The sequence below is a fragment of the Schistocerca nitens genome, chromosome 4 (genome assembly GCF_023898315.1).
Source record: "Schistocerca nitens isolate TAMUIC-IGC-003100 chromosome 4, iqSchNite1.1, whole genome shotgun sequence".
Taxonomy (NCBI): Eukaryota; Metazoa; Arthropoda; class Insecta; order Orthoptera; family Acrididae; genus Schistocerca; species Schistocerca nitens.
In genome coordinates this window covers 471,250,970-471,272,494 of record NC_064617.1, presented here as the reverse complement: position 1 = coordinate 471,272,494, position 21,525 = coordinate 471,250,970, and the positions used below count along the sequence as shown (strand labels likewise).

Below are 21,525 nucleotides of genomic sequence, written 5' to 3'. Positions count from 1 at the left end.
CAACACTGCAAGACGTTTCTCCTACAGTCAGCTTAGAAAGTCATGTTTGGTGCTGAAGCGGTAGCTTATTGGCAGGTGTTGACGCACTTAACTTTGACGTTCTGTAGTGTCGTTGGCTGACGTTTCCTTGACGACCAGCAAGACTCAGCACAACCAGGAGCACCTCCGAAGATGACCAACGTAGCTTTGGAGGAAACGACAGGGTTAGAAGAGTTACGTGGACCACGGCCATACAACCCGGAAGAATTCTCGGCAGCTGAATCATCCGGTCGCGGAAGCCTTCATTGTATGTTCCTCAAGACATCCTTCACAACTCCTCTAAATTTATCGCAACATTTCTGGGACGGCCTGTGTAATTTTTATCTGGTACAGGCCATCGGCAACGGACAGACGCAGACAATTTCACACATTTTCGCATTCAGGTTACGACATAATTAGTTTCGTGATCGCAAAAAAGCTCTTTCACACACATACGTTGATCGAAATATTGAAGGACTTTCGCAATCTCGTTATCAAGACATGGAAACTCTAAACGAGGAAAAGGATTTGTCCTTAAAACAAGATTACATTACAGATTAGTCGGTTACATTTGTGCATTCATTGGGTCGCTTTCAGCTGAAACGGCAAACGATTTCGAAAACTGTTCGAAAACACATTTAAAAGACTGGCATTGTCCTCAAGACGTTCAGAAAACCATCCTTGTATTCGCTTCAAGGTCACAATGAATTCCTTAAACTTCGTGTTTTCTTTAACATCAGTGAGCTTAGGGAACTGGACTCAGATCGACAGAATTTTTCGCTTCTGCAATGCGATTTTCGTTTTAAATGCATTCCGATCAAATCAGAAATAATTATTTCTCGCCTTGCAACTGTGGGCAGTCTGCAATCCCTTCCTTACCGATGTTCTAATTTTCCTTTCCGTGGGTCTTTTTACTTCATAAATCAACAACAGCATGTTTTAAATAGAAAAATCTTTCCAGGCATTCTCCGTGATTAACAACAACACTTTTCGTAATATATAAAGTCTCCATACTCTTTGTTCAATTCCACCGAAAAGTGTTGCATCTGACGGTGGAGTAGCGCGTGCGACTTCAGCAATATAACTATTCATTTCTTTACGTGTCCCATGCCTGCAAATGTAGCACTAAGTGCTACTTGATGTACAGAACAACAAAACTCGCCTTTAATTTGTAATTTTCACTGTCAAATAAATCTTCAGATTCTTTCTGCACATTACCGTGACGTCGTTTCATAGAAAAATTTGCAGCAGCTGTTGATCATGTGACCGCTTAAAAGATTTTTGAGAATTATCATTCCTCTCTTCTGTCATGGCTAAAAATGGTCTTCAAGCTTGAGAATTATGTGTGATGCGAAGCCCCAGCGTGTTAAACTCAGAGTTGCAAATGTCGTGGCATAAGATTAAAACGAGCCTGAATTTGTTCCTGGGGAATCTTTCTCCAAGCGAAATGGGTTCGATTCCACAAAGCATTAACAGCGGTGATGGAACACCGTGACGAGCAATTTACCAATTAACGATAACAGAGACGTGTTTGATGTGCGACGTTCCAGGTGAAGGAGCAGGTAGTTTTTCGAAGACGCCTAGCGTATTTCTCACAATATGTCGTCCTTAAATGTCTTTCTGAAATACGAAACGTAAATTAGCACTAAAATTATCCTGATGTCTTTGATGTGCTTGGATTACCCTCAACATATATGAACAGAGATCACCTATAGCGTCTGATGTCGCCCCGGGATATAATCAAGGGATTTGCCTGAGATGTCGCTAAACAATGGAGGGTGCCAGATTGCCATCACTTTGGTATCGTCTAACTCGTTTACGGCCATGAATTCACCATAGTTTGTAGCGGTACTTAACCAAAAACAGTAGAATTTGATCACTTTATATGGTATAGCATCCACACATAGTTTAGAACCACTCTCTTCTGCACGCCAATTCCACATATTCGTTACTGTTGTAGCAGGCATGCCCTACACGAATAAGCATGCTATTTACTCATTATATATTTATTTACATATTCTGGCAATATATGGGCCATTGGATCCTCTTTTACACCAAACCATGTGTTCTACATAGTTTGCACTATGGTCATTGCGATAGAGATATTATGTATTTCATACTGGGTTTTACGCTTATAAATTACTATACCATACACTGTAGCTATAGTAAAATAAAGTGCGACTGATATTAGCTCATGTAAAGTAGAACAAGAAGTAGGTTTAGACAGAGGACACATTCTGCAAACGATGTGTGAGAATGGGAGGAAGAGGGGGGACATAGGAGAACGGAAGAACTGATGACAGGGGTAAAGACTGACAAAACCGCAATGGGAAAGAAGCGTATCTGGAAGAAGAGGGGAATATTTGCTTATGTTTGACACACTCGCCATATTTGATGACGTCTTTTAAGAAAAAGTTATAAGACTGATAGAAGGGAGTTTTTTCTTTAATTAGTTGTGTGCAGCACTTGCTCCATAGAAGGGCAACAGCGACAGAGAAGGAATTTATGAATGTTTTTCCTTTATGGCTGGACACAGCTATAGATTTAGATAAGTGAGATCTTGTTTTCCGATTTGGATGAGATGAGAAGTAGTCGATTTTTTTTCTTTATTGTCATTTCACTCCCCAAAAACGGGCGGGCTGGCAGCAGCACAATACGCCATTCTTCACCCAAGAGAGTTACAGTGAAAACATAGGCTTATGAGAAAATAACATATAACATAGAATGGTATAAAATGATGAATTAACAAGAACAAAAAGAGATGAGTAGAAACGGTAGACTTAAAAACAACATAGACTAGAACCATACACACATGCAGAGAATGAACACTGTGAGTCGACACGAAAACAAAGAAACACCACAGTGGGAACACAAATGAATGATGCTGGCGACACTGCTGGTGCTGGTGGAATGTTGCACTGCTCACGGCACTGGAGTAACACTGACACACTGACACCACAAGGAAAACGTTAAAAGTCGCTGCACCAAAGGGGACCTACCACCGGGTGAAGGGAGGAGGGAGGGCAGGGTGTTCAGCAGGGAAAAGCAGGAAGAAGGGAAGGGAGAGAGGGAGGGAGAGAGGTAGCCCTGAGGAGGGGGGGGGGGAAGAAGGAGGGATTAGATCTGGTAGGAGGGGTAGATGGAAGGCATGAGGACATCATCTGGGAGGGGGAGTAGTTGATATCTGATGCGAGGCACTGGGATATTAGATCACTATGGAACTGATGAAGTAGAGATAGTGTTTGACAGTCTCATAACTTGTCTGGCTGCCGTGGTCCAAAATGGGTGTATGAAGCACTGACATATTCAGACAGGTGTTGTAAAAGTGAAGCAAACGAGCATACATGATTAGTTCTAACAGTTTAGAGCAGGCATGGGCAACCTTTGGTGACCTGTGGGCCTGAATCACATTCATACGCATGCGGGCTGCCACTCACTTGATGTGGCAACAGCGCTCCTAGTGAATGAAGTCAAAACTACAGCGTCCATACGATGATGTTATCGAGTAATGCATCGATATGATGGCACCCCTTTCACAAAGCGCCAACAAATGATGCCTCAAAAAACTCATTTTCGAAAGTAGATTCGTTTTTGTGTCCACCCCATCTCCAGATGTTTAAATTTATTTACGTATTGTGAACATTGGGTCCTTACGACGTTTTACAATTACTGTCTTAAAAACTCAAGTTGCAAAATTTTGTAACACTGTTTGTAAAGAAAAAAAAAACGTCCACAACATGTAAATAAATATAAACATCTGAAGATTGGAAGCATATAAAAGCAACCGGTTGCAGCTAATTCACTGTAAATTACCTTCAGTTTCATTAGTAGCAGTGTTGTAGTACGTAAACAGTGGACATAAATTATTTACTGATTTAATACAAGACAGGATAGTAAAGCGAAGTACGACAGTGAGACACGTAATTCCATTGGGCAAGGAATTAGGAGTAACTTCGCGATTTTTGGCTGCAAGGAAGTCAGTCAAGTGTTTGAAATTTAGTGTGTAAAGATACACGAACACTATTAGCAAGCATATTTTTTTAAATATTTATCCAAAAATACTTTTGATGACTAATCGCATAGCCATATGTTGTTTCTGCTCATACTGGAAACGTGTTTCTCTTCATTGCTCAAATCCAGTGACAGCGAATTGGCATACGCAGAGTAAGCAGAATTTGTAACGGTCTGCGTCATGAGCTGCAAACGCTAAGTGAGCAGAGTGTCACGAAAATATCCAAAGATACGTCGTCGATGGCGTACAATTGGAGTATCTGGCTCTCACTCGCACGAATTTCTTCCGCGGGCCGAACTGCAACAAATCGTGGGCTGGATCCAGCCCTCTGGTTGTTGGTTGCCCACCTGCAGTCTACGGTTTCCAATAGTCGTGTTGTACTGTCTTATATCGTAGTAGTGGAGTTTAGGCAGGAAAAATGATACACAAGTTTACGTTTCACATCTTGCGGAGATATATGCCAAAACTTTTGGAGGGCACAGAGGCACGTAGAAGTCTTGCTTCGGCAGGCGATAGGAATTTCTGCCCACATGAGGCGCTCACTCGAAATTACACGTACGTTCCTCATCATTTGCCAATAAAGTTTTTGGGTACCGTCGAGGACAGGCAGCCACTGTTCTCGCAATTAATTAGTTTTTGTTCTGCCGCCGTATTCCTTTATACGTTTCGGTCATTCAGTATGTAGTTCACATGTCCTCAGTATCGTTACCTAATATGTTTTCCTACTCGTTGTGAGTTTCACTTCCAAAGAAATAATTTTGTGTGACATCTAACTCAGCCTGTAGGAATTTCCAAACTTGTCAGGAGCAACAAATTTATCGATGTCTGCTTTCCTATCTTAGCTCCATTGTTCTCCTTGCAGTGTGATTCTTTTTATTGCAATATCTCAAAATGGTTCAAATGGCTCTGAGCACTATGGGACTTAACAGCTGAGGTCATCAGTCCCCTAGAACTTAGAACTACTTAAACCTAACTAACCTAAGGACATCACACACATCCATGCCCGAGGCAGGATTCGAACCTGCGACCGTAGCGGTCGCGCGGTTCCAGACTGAAGCGCCTAGAACCGCTCGGCCACTCTGGCCGGCTTGAAATCTCATCACATCGTCATTGTCACGCATGATCCCTCTCAACATTAGTAGTAATGGTTGTAGCTTCATTTATCTGTAGATCTCTTTTTACAACGATATAGAGCATGTCAAAGTATTTACAAGTTTAGACCAATTTAAAATAAGCTATTTTGTATACACATACTTTTACAGACTTGTAATTAGAGACAATCATTAGATTCCCTCCTGGTATACAATACTTTTTTTACAAATAACTTGTTAAATAATGTAATGTGACACTGTTCACTCATATCTATCAGTCACTTCACACACTATACACACATTTTTTTGAAACAGTTCACTCACTACACGCACCGGTGAGCTCTGGGCCATTTTCTGTACCACAACTTCCCATCTGCTACCCTGAAAAACTGAATCAGTCCCTCTACAATGAGTGAGATGTTGAGCTCAGAAAGAGAAAGAGGTGTTAGTGTTGTGCTATGCATAGCTTGGGGGTAAGTATTTATAGAAGAGGAAAAAAGAAGGAAAAAACATAGTGTGAAGGTGTTCTGCGGAAAGTTTGATGTTTCATAATGATTATTATAATTTATTTGTATAACTTTTTTTACCAAACCCCTACACTGTTTTATCTAAGTAACCCTTCAATGTATAAGATGTATTGTAACAGGTATTTTTAGCTCCCTATTTAAATAAGTGTAGTTTTGCAATTTCTTTAATCTCTTTTGGTAATTTATTGTACAGTTTTATTCCTTGGTAGAAAATGCTGTTTTGAGTTTTATGTTTATTTTTTCTTGGTAAATGTAAGTTGAATCTAGCTCTTGTTCAATGGTCATGGACAGAGCTGTCTGTGCAGAAATTACCAATGATATTTTTGATGTGTACAACTGACTGGTAAATGTATTCACATGGTGCAGTTAAAATCCCCAGTGTTTTGAACAGATCGTTACAATGAGCTCGACTACTATTTTTGGTTGTTATTCTTATGGCTCTTTTCTGAAGTTTGAAAACTGTGTTCATATTTTGTGTATTTGTTCCCCAAAACAGAAAGCCATAGCTAAGAATTGAGTGTACATGTGTATAGTATGTAACTAGAAGACACTGCATGATACACACTGATGATAGGATTCTAAGGGCATAACATGCTATGACATCCTGTTTGCAAGTACCTTTGTGTGTTCACACCACTTAACTGAGAATCAATATTCATTCCTACAAATTTTGCATTTGCAACACAGACTATAGAGGTGCCATCTATACTTAATTTAACATTGTTATTTTCCCTCTTCAAACTGAAATTCATGGCATTAATTTTCTTTATGTTCAATGTCACTTTATTGCTTGTTGACTAATCATAAACTTCCTTGAGAGTTTCCTTTGATTTTTCTGCGAGGAGTTCTCTTGTTTTCTCAGTGACTATAATATTGCTGTCATCAGCAAAGAGAATTTTTTCACCATGAGTAACACTACTGGGAAAGTCATTGATGTATATGAGGAATAGTACTGGTCCTAATATGCTACCTTGCGCCTATATTAATGTATTTTGGTTCTGTTAAGTCTTTTACTGAATGTTTAGATCTATTTGAAGTATGTTTTATCTCTACTCATTGTACCCTATCTGACAGGTATGATCAAAACCAGTCATTAGCTACCCCTCTTATTCCTAATGCTTGTAATTTATTTAATAGAATCTTGTGGTCGACTGTATCAAAGGCTTTACAAAGATCCAAAAATACGCCTGTGACCAATTCATCTTTATCAAGACCATCAAGTACAACTTTTGTCAATTATATTATGGCTGTCTCTGTATTTTTGTCAGTTCAGAAACCAAACTGTGATTCATTTAAAAGACTGTATTTATTCAGGTAATTCATTAATCTGTCTTTCATAATTGCTTCTATTCTTTTTGAGCATGGTGACAGCAGGGAAATGGGCTGGTAACTCTCTATGTCTTCTCCATTACATTTCTTAAGCAAAGGTACAACTCTTGCCTGTTTTAACTGCTCTGGAAATGTCCCTGATGTGAAGGGTTCATTTATTATGTTTGTTAAGGGGCCTTGTATAATCTCTATGTGTTGTTTTAGTACACACATTGGTACTTCATTTATGCATACTGACTTTTTATTTTTTAGTTTTTGAACAGTTTTATTGACTTCAATCTCTGTGGTTGGAAGTAACATCATTGTATTTAGTGCAATATTATTTACAGGTGTTAGATTTGTTTTGGGGAAATTTTGCTGCAACTTCCCTGCAATACTTGAAAAATGCTAATTTAGATAGTTCGCTAAGTGTTGTGGATCATTTATTACCTTATCCCCCTCCCTTAGCAGTATGTTATTCTGCATTTGTTTGCCTCTCCCCATTTCCTTTTTTATAACATCCCAGACTACTTTGCTTTTATTCTCTGCATTATATATTATTTTGTCATTAAATGTCTTTTTTGCAGCAATCAGCACCTTCCTATAGATCTTTTTGTAGCTATCATAGAAATTTAAAAATTCTGTATGATTGTGACTCTTTTTCATGGAACTGAGGCATTTAAGTGTTTGGGAGGACTTCTTAGTACCTACTGTTATTCATCTGTTTTGTGTGAAGTTCATACAGAGATGCATACTTTTGGAAATGCCTTTTCAAAGTTCAACTTAAATAATGTGGAGAATTTAGAAAATTTCATATTCACATTGGTTTCCTTATCCCAGCTTTGTTTTTTTTTCTAGTTATTCTGAAAAATCTTATATTTTGATTTCTGGTAGATGTCATTTGTTGGCATGTAGTTTAGGGAATGATTCGATGCCTGATTTTACTGTTGTTAGTTGACAGAGATGGTCTCATAGTCCGAGATCTTTTACAGCTACATCACATTTTTCCCTGTCCATATTAGTGGCCACATGGTCAATTACTGATGAAATCATTGTAGTAACCCTTGTTGCACTATTGACCAATAGGGACATGCCAAAACTTGGAAGGATATTTATGAGGGTGCTGCTGGATTCATTTATGATATTAGTGATGATGTTCATGTCCCACACAGAATTATGCTGACCTTTGCACTTGAGACTTTGTCTAGAACTTCTGTTTATGTATTGAAAAAAGTGTCCACGCTACCACTGGGAGATCTATACACAAACAAAATGATTAATTTCTTGGTGATATCAAGACCTGTTAATTCAATAGCTGATATTTCAAAGTGTCTGTCTTCACTTACTTTACTGAGCTCATGTCTTGATTTGAACTGTGTTCCTTTTCTGATATAAATGCATGATCCTCCACCCCTTGAAGTAGTTCTGCAGTAAGAGTTTGGGACTTCATACAATGGTAATACTGCATGTTGGATTTCTGTGTCTCTACACCAGTGCTCAGTAACACAAACTACTGTGCAGTTCAAAGATTGGACTTCAACTTCTAACAATTGTATTTTATCAATGGTTTGTTTTTCTTTGTTACATCTGATATGTGGGATATTTGAAGTACTAAAATCTTTCTTTTGAGTGGTTGTTTCAGTATTTTTTAAACTGCTGGAGATACTCTTTAGACAGGGTAACCTGTTGTCTGGATTTATCCTAAAAAAGACCTACTTCTCTTACCCATGACAAAAGATCCACCCTCTATACTTTCATGAATCAGCTGTACCAGTCTTCCCTTTCCAGTCCTGTTTAGGTGTAGGACATGCCTAGTGAAACTCCATCTGTTGATAGTCCCAACAGGCACCAGAGAAACATGAGCAAAGTTGGCAGCTCTCAGAGTCATCTCTAACCTCACATTGACTCACCTCACAACTCCATCAAGGTGTGGTCGATCGTGACGCTGGATCAGCTCGCCAAAGTATACATTGGTGCCATGAGTCAGGGACGCTACCTTGTCCAAGTCACCACCTATTTTATATGCCCTATTCCTGTCCAAACTGTTTCCCGTCCCACCCACTATCACTACATGGTCCTCTTTTGTGAAGTCCTTACATAAAGACCCTACTCTATCACATGACTTAGCCCTGCATTAGGCTTCAAGATACTGGTGGCCTGGTACATAGCCCCTAAACTTTCCTGTAAGTGAGCACCTACACCTCACCCATGGCTACTACCTAGCAGCAGCACTTTCTTCTTCCTAACATTTTGTATATTCCTAGGCGTCTTGGCCTTGGCTGAAGTGTGCTGCACATCTCTTGCTCCTCGTTCTACCTGAGGCTCTTCTCCACTCAACCCTGGCAGTGGAAGATACCTGTTTTTGGTGTTAATGATAAATCTATCAGATCGCGTTCTCTTTCTTCCTATCCTCCTACCAGTTACCAGTTCCCAACCACCCTCCTCCCTTGATCCATATCAGTTCCTTCCTTGCTTCCTCCAACTGTGCCTGCAGGGCATGGATTTTCCTTTCCTGTTCCACAATCAAAATGTTCCTACTGCATACTCTGCAGTTCCAGGAGAGAGCCTTTTCTGTTCTCCCAAGATTCTCCCCTCTGCATATCCCCCAGTGAAAATATTTCCTACAAGACTGGCAACAAATCCCTCTACTCACTACCATATAAGATCTCCCACATTTCTCACTCATGGTCAGTTTCAAAAGAATAATTAAGTTTAAAGAATGTTGTAAATTTGGCAAGGGTGCGAGATTAGCTGCACATAAAAAAAAAACGACACAAAGGTCTTATGGGCGGTTGTTGTTCTTTTTGTACTGATTTAGAGATACAATGACAGAAGAATGAATTAGTAATTACTTTGCTTTTAGAGAATTTATGTTATCAGACGAGTTTGGACAGGTTTTCAAATGTCTATAACTAGGAAAATTTTGGCCTAGATCGCGTCTAACTAGTAAACAATACGAAATGTGTTTGTGAAATAGGATTTACAAACGTTTAGTTATAATTTTATTGCGACAATAGACACTGTTGAAACTAGTAGCTGACTTTCTTAAACGAATTTTGCTCTATCAAGAAAACTTGAATAGGATTTTTTGTGTTTATGTCACGCAAAATTTCGGGTTATGTCGCGATTGTCGGGACTTCAGATAGCACGAAGATTTTTCAAGAATAAGCACTGCTGGGACGCTAACATTCAGTTGTATGACAAGAACGGACACTGCAGCAAATATACGAAACAAAGAAAATTTAAATTTGACACTATTTCCTCTTAAATAAGTTGTTTTAGTGGACCAAGAAAATACCTGAGATCTCACTCGGCGGCCATCTTGTCTATGAACGTGACGCAGGCCATTGTAGATCAGTCTCTTTCCTTGTCTGTGGTGCCTCTCTCGTTTAGATATATTGTTTTATACTTAACTACGTGATTACTGACTTACGATCCCCTAGGTAATAGAGTAAGTCTAGCTTTCGTATAAAAGCGTTGAGAGTATAAGCTGTTGTAATAAAACGTCATGAGATTCTTGCAATCTGTTCGTTCTTGCTGTTTGCTGTGCTGCCTGCGAAATTAAAACACTGTATGGAGATGTCTGGCAACTTTGTTATCTTTATAGAGATGTTCAACAGTATCACTCGCATCTTTTCTGTAAGAAGGCTACGAATACAGAAACAAATACTGTTACCAGAGTGCAACGTCGACAAGGTTGTTTGATTGATTTGGAAGAAAGGACCAATGGTCCCTGCGCAGGTTCGAGTCCTCCCTTGGGCATGGGTGTGTGTGTTTGTCCTTAGGATCATTTAGGTTAAGTAGTGTGTAAGCTTAGGGACTGATGACCTTGGCAGTTAAGTCCCGTAAGATTTCACACAAATTTGAACATTTTTGAAAGGACCAAACAGGGAAGTCATCGGTCCCATCGGATAAGGGTAGAATGGGGAAGGAAGTCGGCCATGCCCTTTCACAAGAACCATCCTGGCATTTACCTGAAGCGATTTAGGAACATCACGTAAAACCTTAATCAAGATGGCCGGGCGCGGGTTTGAGTCATCGTCCTCCTGAATGCGAGTCCAGTGTGCTAACTACTGCGCCACAAGAATCCCGACATGATTATCATACAAGAACAAATTCGAATATCCCCAAAGTGCATTAAACACACTGAGTAGTCAGGCATATTTGTGCTCACTGACTGTATAGTATGAATGTTCGTGAAAACAATGAGTCATTCTAGTTCAAAATCTTGCACGAGATGTAGTTCACTTAGACTGTAAATGTGTGTACAAGATGCATGACTTGAGAGATTTTATAGTTGTGGGTGGTCTGCTCAGGATGGTGCTTTTGTTTTAACTGCGAAGCCAAAGAATTGTAACTCACCTATGCTATGAAACCTTCGCCATTTCAGATATTCTGATATCAGTTTCCTCTTAAAGGTCGAGTGATGTTAAGAAATGCAAGCCTGTCGCCAGTTTTATTTCTGGGTAGATCTTCATTAAATTTTTGACCGAAAATATCAATTTTAAATCTGTTTTTATTTATTAGGACTCCTGCACAATACCTTCCTATAGTATCAATGATGAAATCGCACCCAAACTGCCTGATAAATAATTAAATGTGTGTCATGACCTCCCTGTAATGCCCACTTTTTGAGCAACACATCAAAACTACCTTGGTGACCAACAGTTCCATAGATTACTTTCAGGCAAACTTGCATGGGATACATCTACAAGGCTGTGACGTATACTCTTTGATTTTACAGGTAATCTGTGACTTTGTTCCATATCTTAGAAACAATAACAAATCAGCTGCTTTGTTTATGAAGAAGCAATTCTTGTTTTGCTGTGTACTGCTAATGGAGAATTGGTCGCAAAGAGTCTATAGAAAACTAGCTAACCTGCAGTATAAGCTACATATCTCCACATGATGTCAACAGATGAACATTTCATTTCATCGTATGTGCCACATTAATTGGTGTAAATACCTATGGGTTCAGAGGGATACCAACTCCTACTTTCACAAGGAGAGGCTTCCAAATTGTATCCTGGGTGTTGTCAAGCCAACTTACAGGTCTCTGGCCGATCTTGAACTTCTAAAAAAGTGTGTTCATAGCAACATCCAGAATCCAAATGAATCTCTAAATTCACCCAAATGGAAATGATTTCCTAAAGTCATACTTTTTCATCTGCTACAAGTGTCAGAATTGCAACTTATGATGCAGTTCTTGTATTTAATGGTGGGAACATAGGGAAGATGAAGGTACTAGAGAGAATGAGATTTAAGCTCGGAAATTTCATTCAAGACATCTTGAAAAAAATACATTATAATGCCTCTCTGCAACAGAAAAGCCAGTTGAAGATCTGTCAAAGGTAACAAGGTAGAAATAAGAAACCAGAAGAGAAGCCTTGATGGAGAAAAGGACCTGGTACACAACTCTGGGGCCTTCTGAAGATGTGACATAAGAAACAATATTAGGTTGAACTTTAAATTGCATTTCTTGAAAATTATGTTTTTTAAAGTTATGTCACTTTTCTCAAAATCTATGAAGGTTTGAATTATAAAATTTTGTACATTGATTTCTGTAAACCCAATAAATGTTAAATTTTGAAGTTATGGGTGTAGGCTGAGGTCTGGGGCAAAGTGTCTGGAATTTTGCGTTAATTGTATATTGTACTTGCAGAATTATAATTAGAAAATTATTAAAATTCTTCTATTCGATTGTTTTTTGAAAATATTTTTTTTTTAAATTCGATAAAATTGGTACAAAATTTCTTTCCTGTATCTTCAAAGTTGTGGATTTGGTGCAAATTTTTAAATAGTGTGGGTTTTTCATAAACGTTATCCCTTAAATAAACAGCTTCTTTAATGCCAGAACACGTATGATTTACCTTTGAGGATTCATGATGGATATTAGACCTAGTCTGACGCGCTTATCCTGGATGACAATCTTATCTGGCTTTGATCTATCTTAGCCCTCTACAACGTTGTTTTTTCCCTGAAATTACCTGGTTTTGGGGTTGTATGCTTCTTGCAACTGGACTATGGCGCAGCTGTTAAAGCTAAGATTGCACTCCATCTGTAATTATCTCGACGTTGACGAGACGTAAACAGAATATTAGTTTTTGACGTTCCATAGAGGTCGAGGTAGAAGTCCAGGTCGAGATTAACGTGGAGGTCGAAATCTAGGTCGAGATCAACGTCGAGGTCTAAGTCCAGAACGATATCGGGACAAAGTCATAAGATACAGAGCACAAGATCGAATTAGACAAGTTGGTATTTAAATCTACTTTCGCCTTAAGAGACCATTCTCCCTTCATATGGTCTAGGCCACCACCGAAAACTTAATTCAGGGCGCCATTAACGGGGTTTAGCCCTGCTTCTTCCACACGAATACATACTCTTAAACATTGTCACTGTCAAATTACCATTTCAATGAGTATAGCTTCACCTACATTTTTCATCGCAAATCACATACACAAAAACATGAAACATTCGACAAAGATCACCAGAAACTCCATTATCTTCATCTCACTCACTTATTTTAAAAGAAGTCTTAACTTTTGGTCGATGTAGATTGTGTTTTGTAGGTGTAAAATCACGTCTAAAAATGTGAGAATTTTTTTATCGACGAGCGAATTACTCAGTACCCCCAACAAAGAAGAATAATATTAATAGTAATCGTCACTACAATTAAAGATTATAGGTGTTACTAAAAACAACCCTCATGTTTGATGCTGAACACAAAACTGTACAAAATCGACGTTGGCTGAGAAAATTAGTATCATATATAAAATTTTCATTTTAAATTCATTTTGTAATTTGAACTTATACTGTTGTTTCCAAATCTCTTTAGCATCACGATTCAGTTTGTTCTAAGGCTCTGTGAACAGCAAATCTTTAGTACGTAGAAAAATCTTCATGCATAAAAGTATCCTTGTGTATACCCCAAAGTGTGTTATAGGACCATTACTGTTCACAATATACACTCCTGGAAATGGAAAAAAGAACACATTGACACCGGTGTGTCAGACCCACCATACTTGCTCCGGACACTGCGAGAGGGCTGTACAAGCAATGATCACACGCACGGCACAGCGGACACACCAGGAACCGCGGTGTTGGCCGTCGAATGGCGCTAGCTGCGCAGCATTTGTGCACCGCCACCGTCAGTGTCAGCCAGTTTGCCGTGGCATACGGAGCTCCATCGCAGTCTTTAACACTGGTAGCATGCCGCGACAGCGTGGACGTGAACCGTATGTGCAGTTGACGGACTTTGAGCGAGGGCGTATAGTGGGCATGCGGGAGGCCGGGTGGACGTACCGCCGAATTGCTCAACACGTGGGGCGTGAGGTCTCCACAGTATATCGATGTTGTCGCCAGTGGTCGGCGGAAGGTGCACGTGCCCGTCGACCTGGGACCGGACCGCAGCGACGCACGGATGCACGCCAAGACAGTAGGATCCTACGCAGTGCCGTAGGGGACCGCACCGCCACTTCCCAGCAAATTAGGGACACTGTTGCTCCTGGGGTATCGGCGAGGACCATTCGCAACCGTCTCCATGAAGCTGGGCTACGGTCCCGCACACCGTTAGGCCGTCTTCCGCTCACGCCCCAACATCGTGCAGCCCGCCTCCAGTGGTGTCGCGACAGGCGTGAATGGAGGGACGAATGGAGACGTGTCGTCTTCAGCGATGAGAGTCGCTTCTGCCTTGGTGCCAATGATGGTCGTATGCGTGTTTGGCGCCGTGCAGGTGAGCGCCACAATCAGGACTGCATACGACCGAGGCACACAGGGCCAACACCCGGCATCATGGTGTGGGGAGCGATCTCCTACACTGGCCGTACACCACTGGTGATCGTCGAGGGGACACTGAATAGTGCACGGTACATCCAAACCGTCATCGAACTCATCGTTCTACCATTCCTAGACCGGCAAGGGAACTTGCTGTTCCAACAGGACAATGCACGTCCGCATGTATCCCGTGCCACCCAACGTGCTCTAGAAGGTGTAAGTCAACTACCCTGGCCAGCAAGATCTCCGGATCTGTCCCCCATTGAGCATGTTTGGGACTGGATGAAGCGTCGTCTCACGCGGTCTGCACGTCCAGCACGAACGTTGGTCCAACTGAGGCGCCAGGTGGAAATGGCATGGCAAGCCGTTCCACAGGACTACATCCAGCATCTCTACGATCGTCTCCATGGGCGAATAGCAGCCTGCATTGCTGCGAAAGGTGGATATACACTGTACTAGTGCCGACATTGTGCATGCTCTGTTGCCTGTGTTTATGTGCCTGTGGTTCTGTCAGTGTGATCATGTGATGTATCTGACCCCAGGAATGTGTCAATAAAGTTTCCCCTTCCTGGGACAATGAATTCACGGTGTTCTTATTTCAATTTCCAGGAGTGTAAGTAATGTTCCACTGGTTTTTACATGACTGTATTTTGGATGATGCTTTAGTAAAACTGATGTTTGGGGTTACGGAATGACGATAAGGCTATCTGGCATGGTTGGCATATGCTATTGATGGAACTGATGTATGGGGTTCTGGCGGAAATAGCAATGAATGGGCGCCACCTGCACCATATAAGTGAATGCTATGTGCCCCAACTGGTATTTCTAGACGTTGTAAATTCTTATAAAATGTTTTTCTATGAACTTCTGATGGGCTCTTGTGATATTGTTTGTTAATAGACAGGACGGAAGGCAGCTCCTACGAATCGCTAAAGCAAGAGATAAGGCAACCAAGTACATGACATCAATGAGGCAGATAAAGGTTGGATCAGGTACTGGTATATTATTACACGACCTTGAGAAAACCCTGAATAGGTGGTGGGAGTGCTTGGAAAGGCTATTGAACGAGGGAAACGTACTAGAGCAGTATGAGCATGGAAATATAAATGAAGGAATGATCCAAAGTATAAGTAGGGAAGAAATCGAACATGCGATGAAGAAAATCAAAAATGGGAAGTCCCTAGGGGCAGACCAAATCCCAATAGAAGCATGGAAAAGTCTGGGAGAACAGGGAACTGATATTCTCTGAGATCTAACGCAGAAGATCTGGAAAGGAGGAAGAATCCCGAATGTGTGGAGAAGCAATATACAGGTTCCCATATTTAAAGGGAAAGGGGATATCCAAAAGTGTGCCAATTATAGAGGGATAAAAGTCATGTCCCACACAATGAAGATCTGGGAAAGGGTAGTTGAGAAGATGTTGAAACTTCCTGGCAGAATAAAACTGTGTGCCGGACCGAGACTCGAAATCGGGACCTTTGCCTTTCGCGGGCAAGTGCTCTACCGACTTAGCTACCCAAGCACGACTTCTCAGAAGGAAGGAGGCGAGGTATTGGCAGAAGTAAAGCTGTGAGGACGGGGCGTGAGTCGTGCTTGGGTAGCTCAGTCGGTAGAGCACTTGCCCGCGAAAGGCAAAGGTCCCGAGTTCGAGTCTCGGTCCGGAACACAGTTTTAATCTGCCAGGAAATTTCATATAAGCGCACACTCCGCTTCAGAGTGAAAATCTCATTCGAGAAAATGTTGCGTCTAGAAACTGAAGTATGTGAAAAACAATGTGGATTTATGCCGGGAAGAGGAACAACTGACACAATATTTGCACTAAGGCAACTGATGGAGAGGCGCAGAAAAGTACAAGCAAAACTACATATGGGCTTCATCGATCACGAAAAGGCATATGACAGAGTGCCGAGGCAAGAGATATGGATATGTCTGAGGAGTAAATGACTGCCAGAAAAATATATCAGGTTGGTAGAAGAGATGTGTGAAGGTGCAATGATACATGTCAGGAACAGTGCAGGTGCAACAAAGGCATGTCCAGTGAGTGTAGGATTACATCAAGGATCTGCTCTCAGCCCATATCCCTTTGATCTTGTCATGGATGTATTAGTTAAAGATGTGAAAAAAGAAGCACCTTGGAGCATGATGTTTGCTGATGATGTTGTAATCTGTGAACCCACCCAGGAGGTACTTCAAGACAAGCTTGAACAGTGGCCAAAAGCTCTAGAGGAAAGGGGTATGAGAATTAGCAGGGTGAAAATAGAGTACATGCGTACAAAGAATGCCAAAGATCTGTATATTAATCTGCAAGGAGAACAACTGACGCTGGTCAAGAAATTTAAATACCTAGGCTCTTACATGTAAAGTGAGGGGGGACTGGAGGTCGAAATAGAGGGCAGGATAAATAATGGATGGATGAACTGGAGGAAACTGAGCGGAGTGCTATGTGATAAGAAGGTTAGCTGCAGAATGAAAGGAAAGCTTTACAAGTCTATGGTGAAGCTTGTGATGCAGCATAGCTCAGAAACATGGCCAATTACAAAAGACCAAGAGAAAAAGATGGAAGTGGCGGAAATGAGGATGGTAAGGTGGATGAGTAGGGTGACACGAAAGGATAGACTAAGGAATGAGTACATCAGGGTAACAGTGAAAGTGGGCCCATGGAAAAGAAGATCCAAGAAAGTAGGCTAAGATGATATGGACATGTGCAGAGAAGAGGGGAGTACTACGTGGGGAGAAGAGTTGAAGACCTAAGAAACTGAGTGTAAAGACAAGGTAGCAGCAGACGTATGGGAGAAAGGATGGCTCAGAGAAGAACCACTGGATAGGCATTTATGGAAGATAAGAATCCAGAAAAGCAATGTCAACCCCACATGATGTAGGGAAAGGCTGAGATAATGATGATAATGATGATGATGATGATGATGAGACAGTTGTCCCCATGCACCGCAGGACCACTGAGCGTATTATTTTCGACCATTCAGAAGATCTTTTACGCACTGTTTTGTAAAGAGATACCTTTTGTAAAACATTGTTATTGTATTTTCCATAAATTGTTTAGTGATGAAATTATTTTACATGATGTAACGATGGAAACGCAGTTGTTAACAAACAAATGCAGCATACACCACATATCCAGCGCCACTTAATTATTTAGTCCACTTAACTTTCATTTTCTCCCTTGGTAGAAGTAAGCACTTTCCTCTTGATTGAGAATGTTGTCGAGATACAATGTATCTAATGAACAATTTTACATGATTGACATAACACTGGTAAGCTATAAAAGCATATGCTACTTCTTATACTATGTCTCTAATCAATGGCAAAATGTAACGTACTTTCATACCTTCTGATACCGGTTTTATGTTGTATTTTACAGCCTTTGAAAATAAGACATGTAAGGCGACTTTAAAAGTAATAAAAAGGATGGTCAAGACATTAGAAAAGTTATTAAAATAAATGGCGTAGTGGATAATAGCAAAGCTCCATAAGGCTGTCAGCAAATGATGCTATTGCAAACAGAGAAGTTGTAATGCCTGAAAATTGTAACGAAATTTAGGAACGCCTTCAAAGGATCGACACTTGGTGCTTGAAATTAGAGTTGACTCTCAACATAAATAAATGTTATGGAATGTGGATGAGTAGGCAGAAGGAGCCAGTATTCTGCAATTCCACGATTGCAGAGTAACCACATCTGTAAAATAGCTAGGAGTATGCATATGGTGTGATTTAAAGTGGAATAACCACATAGAGTTAATAGCAGATAAGGCAGAAGCTAGACTAAGATTCATTGGAAGAATGCTCAGGAAATGCACGCCATTCACAAAGAAAGTAGCTTACGAAACTCTCGTTCACCTGCTCGTTTTATATTGCTCGTCAGTCTGGGATCCTCACCAGGTAATATTGATTGAAGATATAGAAACAAACCAAAGAAGAACAGCACGTTTCGTTACAGGTTCGTTTAGTAAAAGTGAAGGCGTCACTGATGTGTTCATCTAACTCCAGTTGCAGAGGCTACAACAGAGGCATTGTGTATCACATTATGGTGTACTGATAAAATTCCAACAGCATGCAGTCTGACCAAGTATCGATCAATATATTGATTCGTCTCATATATATCTCACGATAAGACCGTGACGATAAAAATAGAGAGATACGAGCTCACAAGGTCGTAGGTGTATACCAGCAATCCGTCTTCGTTCGCATACATCATCCGCCACTACAACAGGAAAGGGAGGAAGTGACAATAGTACACAAAGTACCCTCTGCCTCATACTGTAAGGTGTCTAATGGAGTACAGATTTAATTGTTCATGTAGATAAATAACCGTTCCAGAATACCTTAAAACTGAAAAAAGTAAATAATCCCTTGTTCCAGGTGTATCCCATTCAGGTGAGTTACCATTCCTGTTCATGAGGAAAGATACCGAATATAACTTGGATCCAGAATCTGAAGAAGATCGTATACGCAGGAATATGCTTCGGTACTGGACTAACTTCACGAAGTATGGGTATGTACACAGTTTGTTCAGTATCACTATCGCTATTTGCTAAATTTTAGATAATCCTGTAGACAGGTACCACAGACCTTGGTTACTGGCTTATGAAGTCCAAGAAAAAAGCCAAACATTTTATCTGTACTCAGAAAAAATCCACTACATAACAGTTATGATCCTTATAAATACATGTATACGTTTTCTCACAGGAATCCAACTCCCCAGGCGGACCCTGTAGTATGGGAATCCTATAACAATGAAACCCGCAGCTACATGCTGATGCAGGCCAACTTTACTGTCGCCCATAACAAGGATGGAGAGCGGATGGATTTCTGGAATGAGAATGTGCCATTGCAGCCTTACGCTGACGACCTCTGAGAGGAAAATGCAACAGTGTATTCGTGTCTAATAACAGTAAAACGCCTGATAAATAATATTCACAAGATACGAAACGAAAAAATTATTATTTCTTTCAGTTAAAAATGTGAAACAGTGTTTTTATGGTTTTACTAGACGCTTTTATAATAATGTGTGAAAACTGCGCCTATATATTGCTGAGAACGGACGGTAAATCGTCTTTGTGATTATAGTGTCTTGAGAAGGAGAACAGGAAAAAAAATCTCTTCACTACTATATGCTGATCCATGGATGTCGATGGCATTGGGCTGCGGGTGGGAACTGAGGGAAGTCGATAATTGGGAATCCTTTACCGATTTCTTAGTGTGGCCTTACCCTCTCCTTCAATGTATGAATATGCATGGAACGTGAAATGCTATCTAGACGTATATTCTCCACATCTACACTCCCACGTATGGCCAGATGCGATCTAAAATCGTCTATCTACTTGGGCACGGCCAGCTTCCTTCCCCCTCCTATGGGACCGAAGACCTTGCTGTTTGGTCCCCTCCCCCAAATCAATCATCCAACTGACCATCTACCTACTAACTGTTAGGATGTCGTCTATGTTCTTTAGTAGCTCTTAGAATCCAGAACAGAACTTTCTTGGTTCATCTATCATCCATCACCTAGCTACATGTCCCATGCACCTCATTATCCTTTTCATTGTAGGCGTATACAGGCCTTAGACTCCACTATGTTGCCTGGATATTTTTTTTCTCCGAGTATTTCCCAAAATGCTTCTCTCGATTACTCACTGAGCACCCTCATTTTTTAATGTATTTATACTTGAACTCAGAAAAATCTCAGAACTACATCTAAAACTATTTCCGTGGTTTCCGAGTTCATCCTGTAGACAGAAAACAACTAAATACCTTAGAAATTTTGTACTTTTTGGTAATTAATCATAACCTTTAGACTCCATATATTGCTATGTATTTGGAAATCTGTCTTGTATGCTAATATCATGAAAGAAGAACAGTCCTCAAGGAATCATGCTGCTTGAAAAATGGAGATGAAACTAATATGGCAGTGGCCATATGAGCCAGGAACTCGCTGACATCAGCATCAGAGCTTTCTTATCGGCAGTGTCATACCACAGATGAGACAACTGTAGATGTTATTTGTCGCTAACAGCAGCATCAACACTTCCTTATCTCCAAGGCCGTACTGGCACTCATGACATCCTGCCACATGCCGGGAAGGGGAGCGGGAAGGGAGAGGGGAGGCACTCCTGCCTCCCAACCCTACTCTCCTGTAAATTTTGCATGAAGCACCTCCTGCCCAAAACACACACTCTCTGCTGCCAAATACTATGAAATACCTGAACTGCTGAAAAACTTGACAGCTAAATTTGCTTTACTGACTTCCAAATATTTGTTTAAGTTTTGGCTCACCAGTAAAATTGGTAACTTTGATTTGAAGCTATATGTAATTCGTCATGGAATATTTCTCTATACATAATTAAAAACTTTTGCTTATAAAATATAAATTATGAAACCAGAATCGGTATTTGTTAAAATTCGAAACAAAATACATATTATTTAAGCAGGTAAACAGACACACTGAATAAATAATCAGGCCTACTTTTGATGTAAGTCATAACACAACTCAAAGTATATATTCCTGCATGTAAAATGTTCTCAAGCACCAATTTAGGAGAAGCAAAGCTAATGCATCGCTCGTGAAAATAAAAATCCGTAAGCAACAACACCACTACAAAAAGATGTACAACACAGTTGTCTTATTAGGGAAGGAAAAAGGCGTTTTATTACCAAACATTACTTGGGCTACAGAAGAACATGTATTGCTTGTGGACACCTCGTAAACACATTAATAGTGAGAGATATGACATTATCAAAGGTAATGTCATAGTTAATATCTCAGGAAAGCGACTTACCACATACT

The 21,525-nt window shown here is 40.4% G+C and overlaps 1 protein-coding gene across 1 annotated transcript in view; it reads left to right on the top strand.

Moving 5' to 3' along the window:
* LOC126252031 (cholinesterase-like) overlaps positions 1-19,711 on the top strand; it is a 72,042-nt gene extending 52,331 nt beyond the window's left edge. Inside the window, 2 exon segments of the mRNA XM_049952817.1 lie at positions 19,104-19,236; positions 19,431-19,711. Of these exon segments, the coding sequence (XP_049808774.1) occupies positions 19,104-19,236; positions 19,431-19,599 (302 nt within the window). The 3' untranslated portion in view covers positions 19,600-19,711.
* Positions 19,712-21,525: the final 1,814 nt, after the last annotated feature.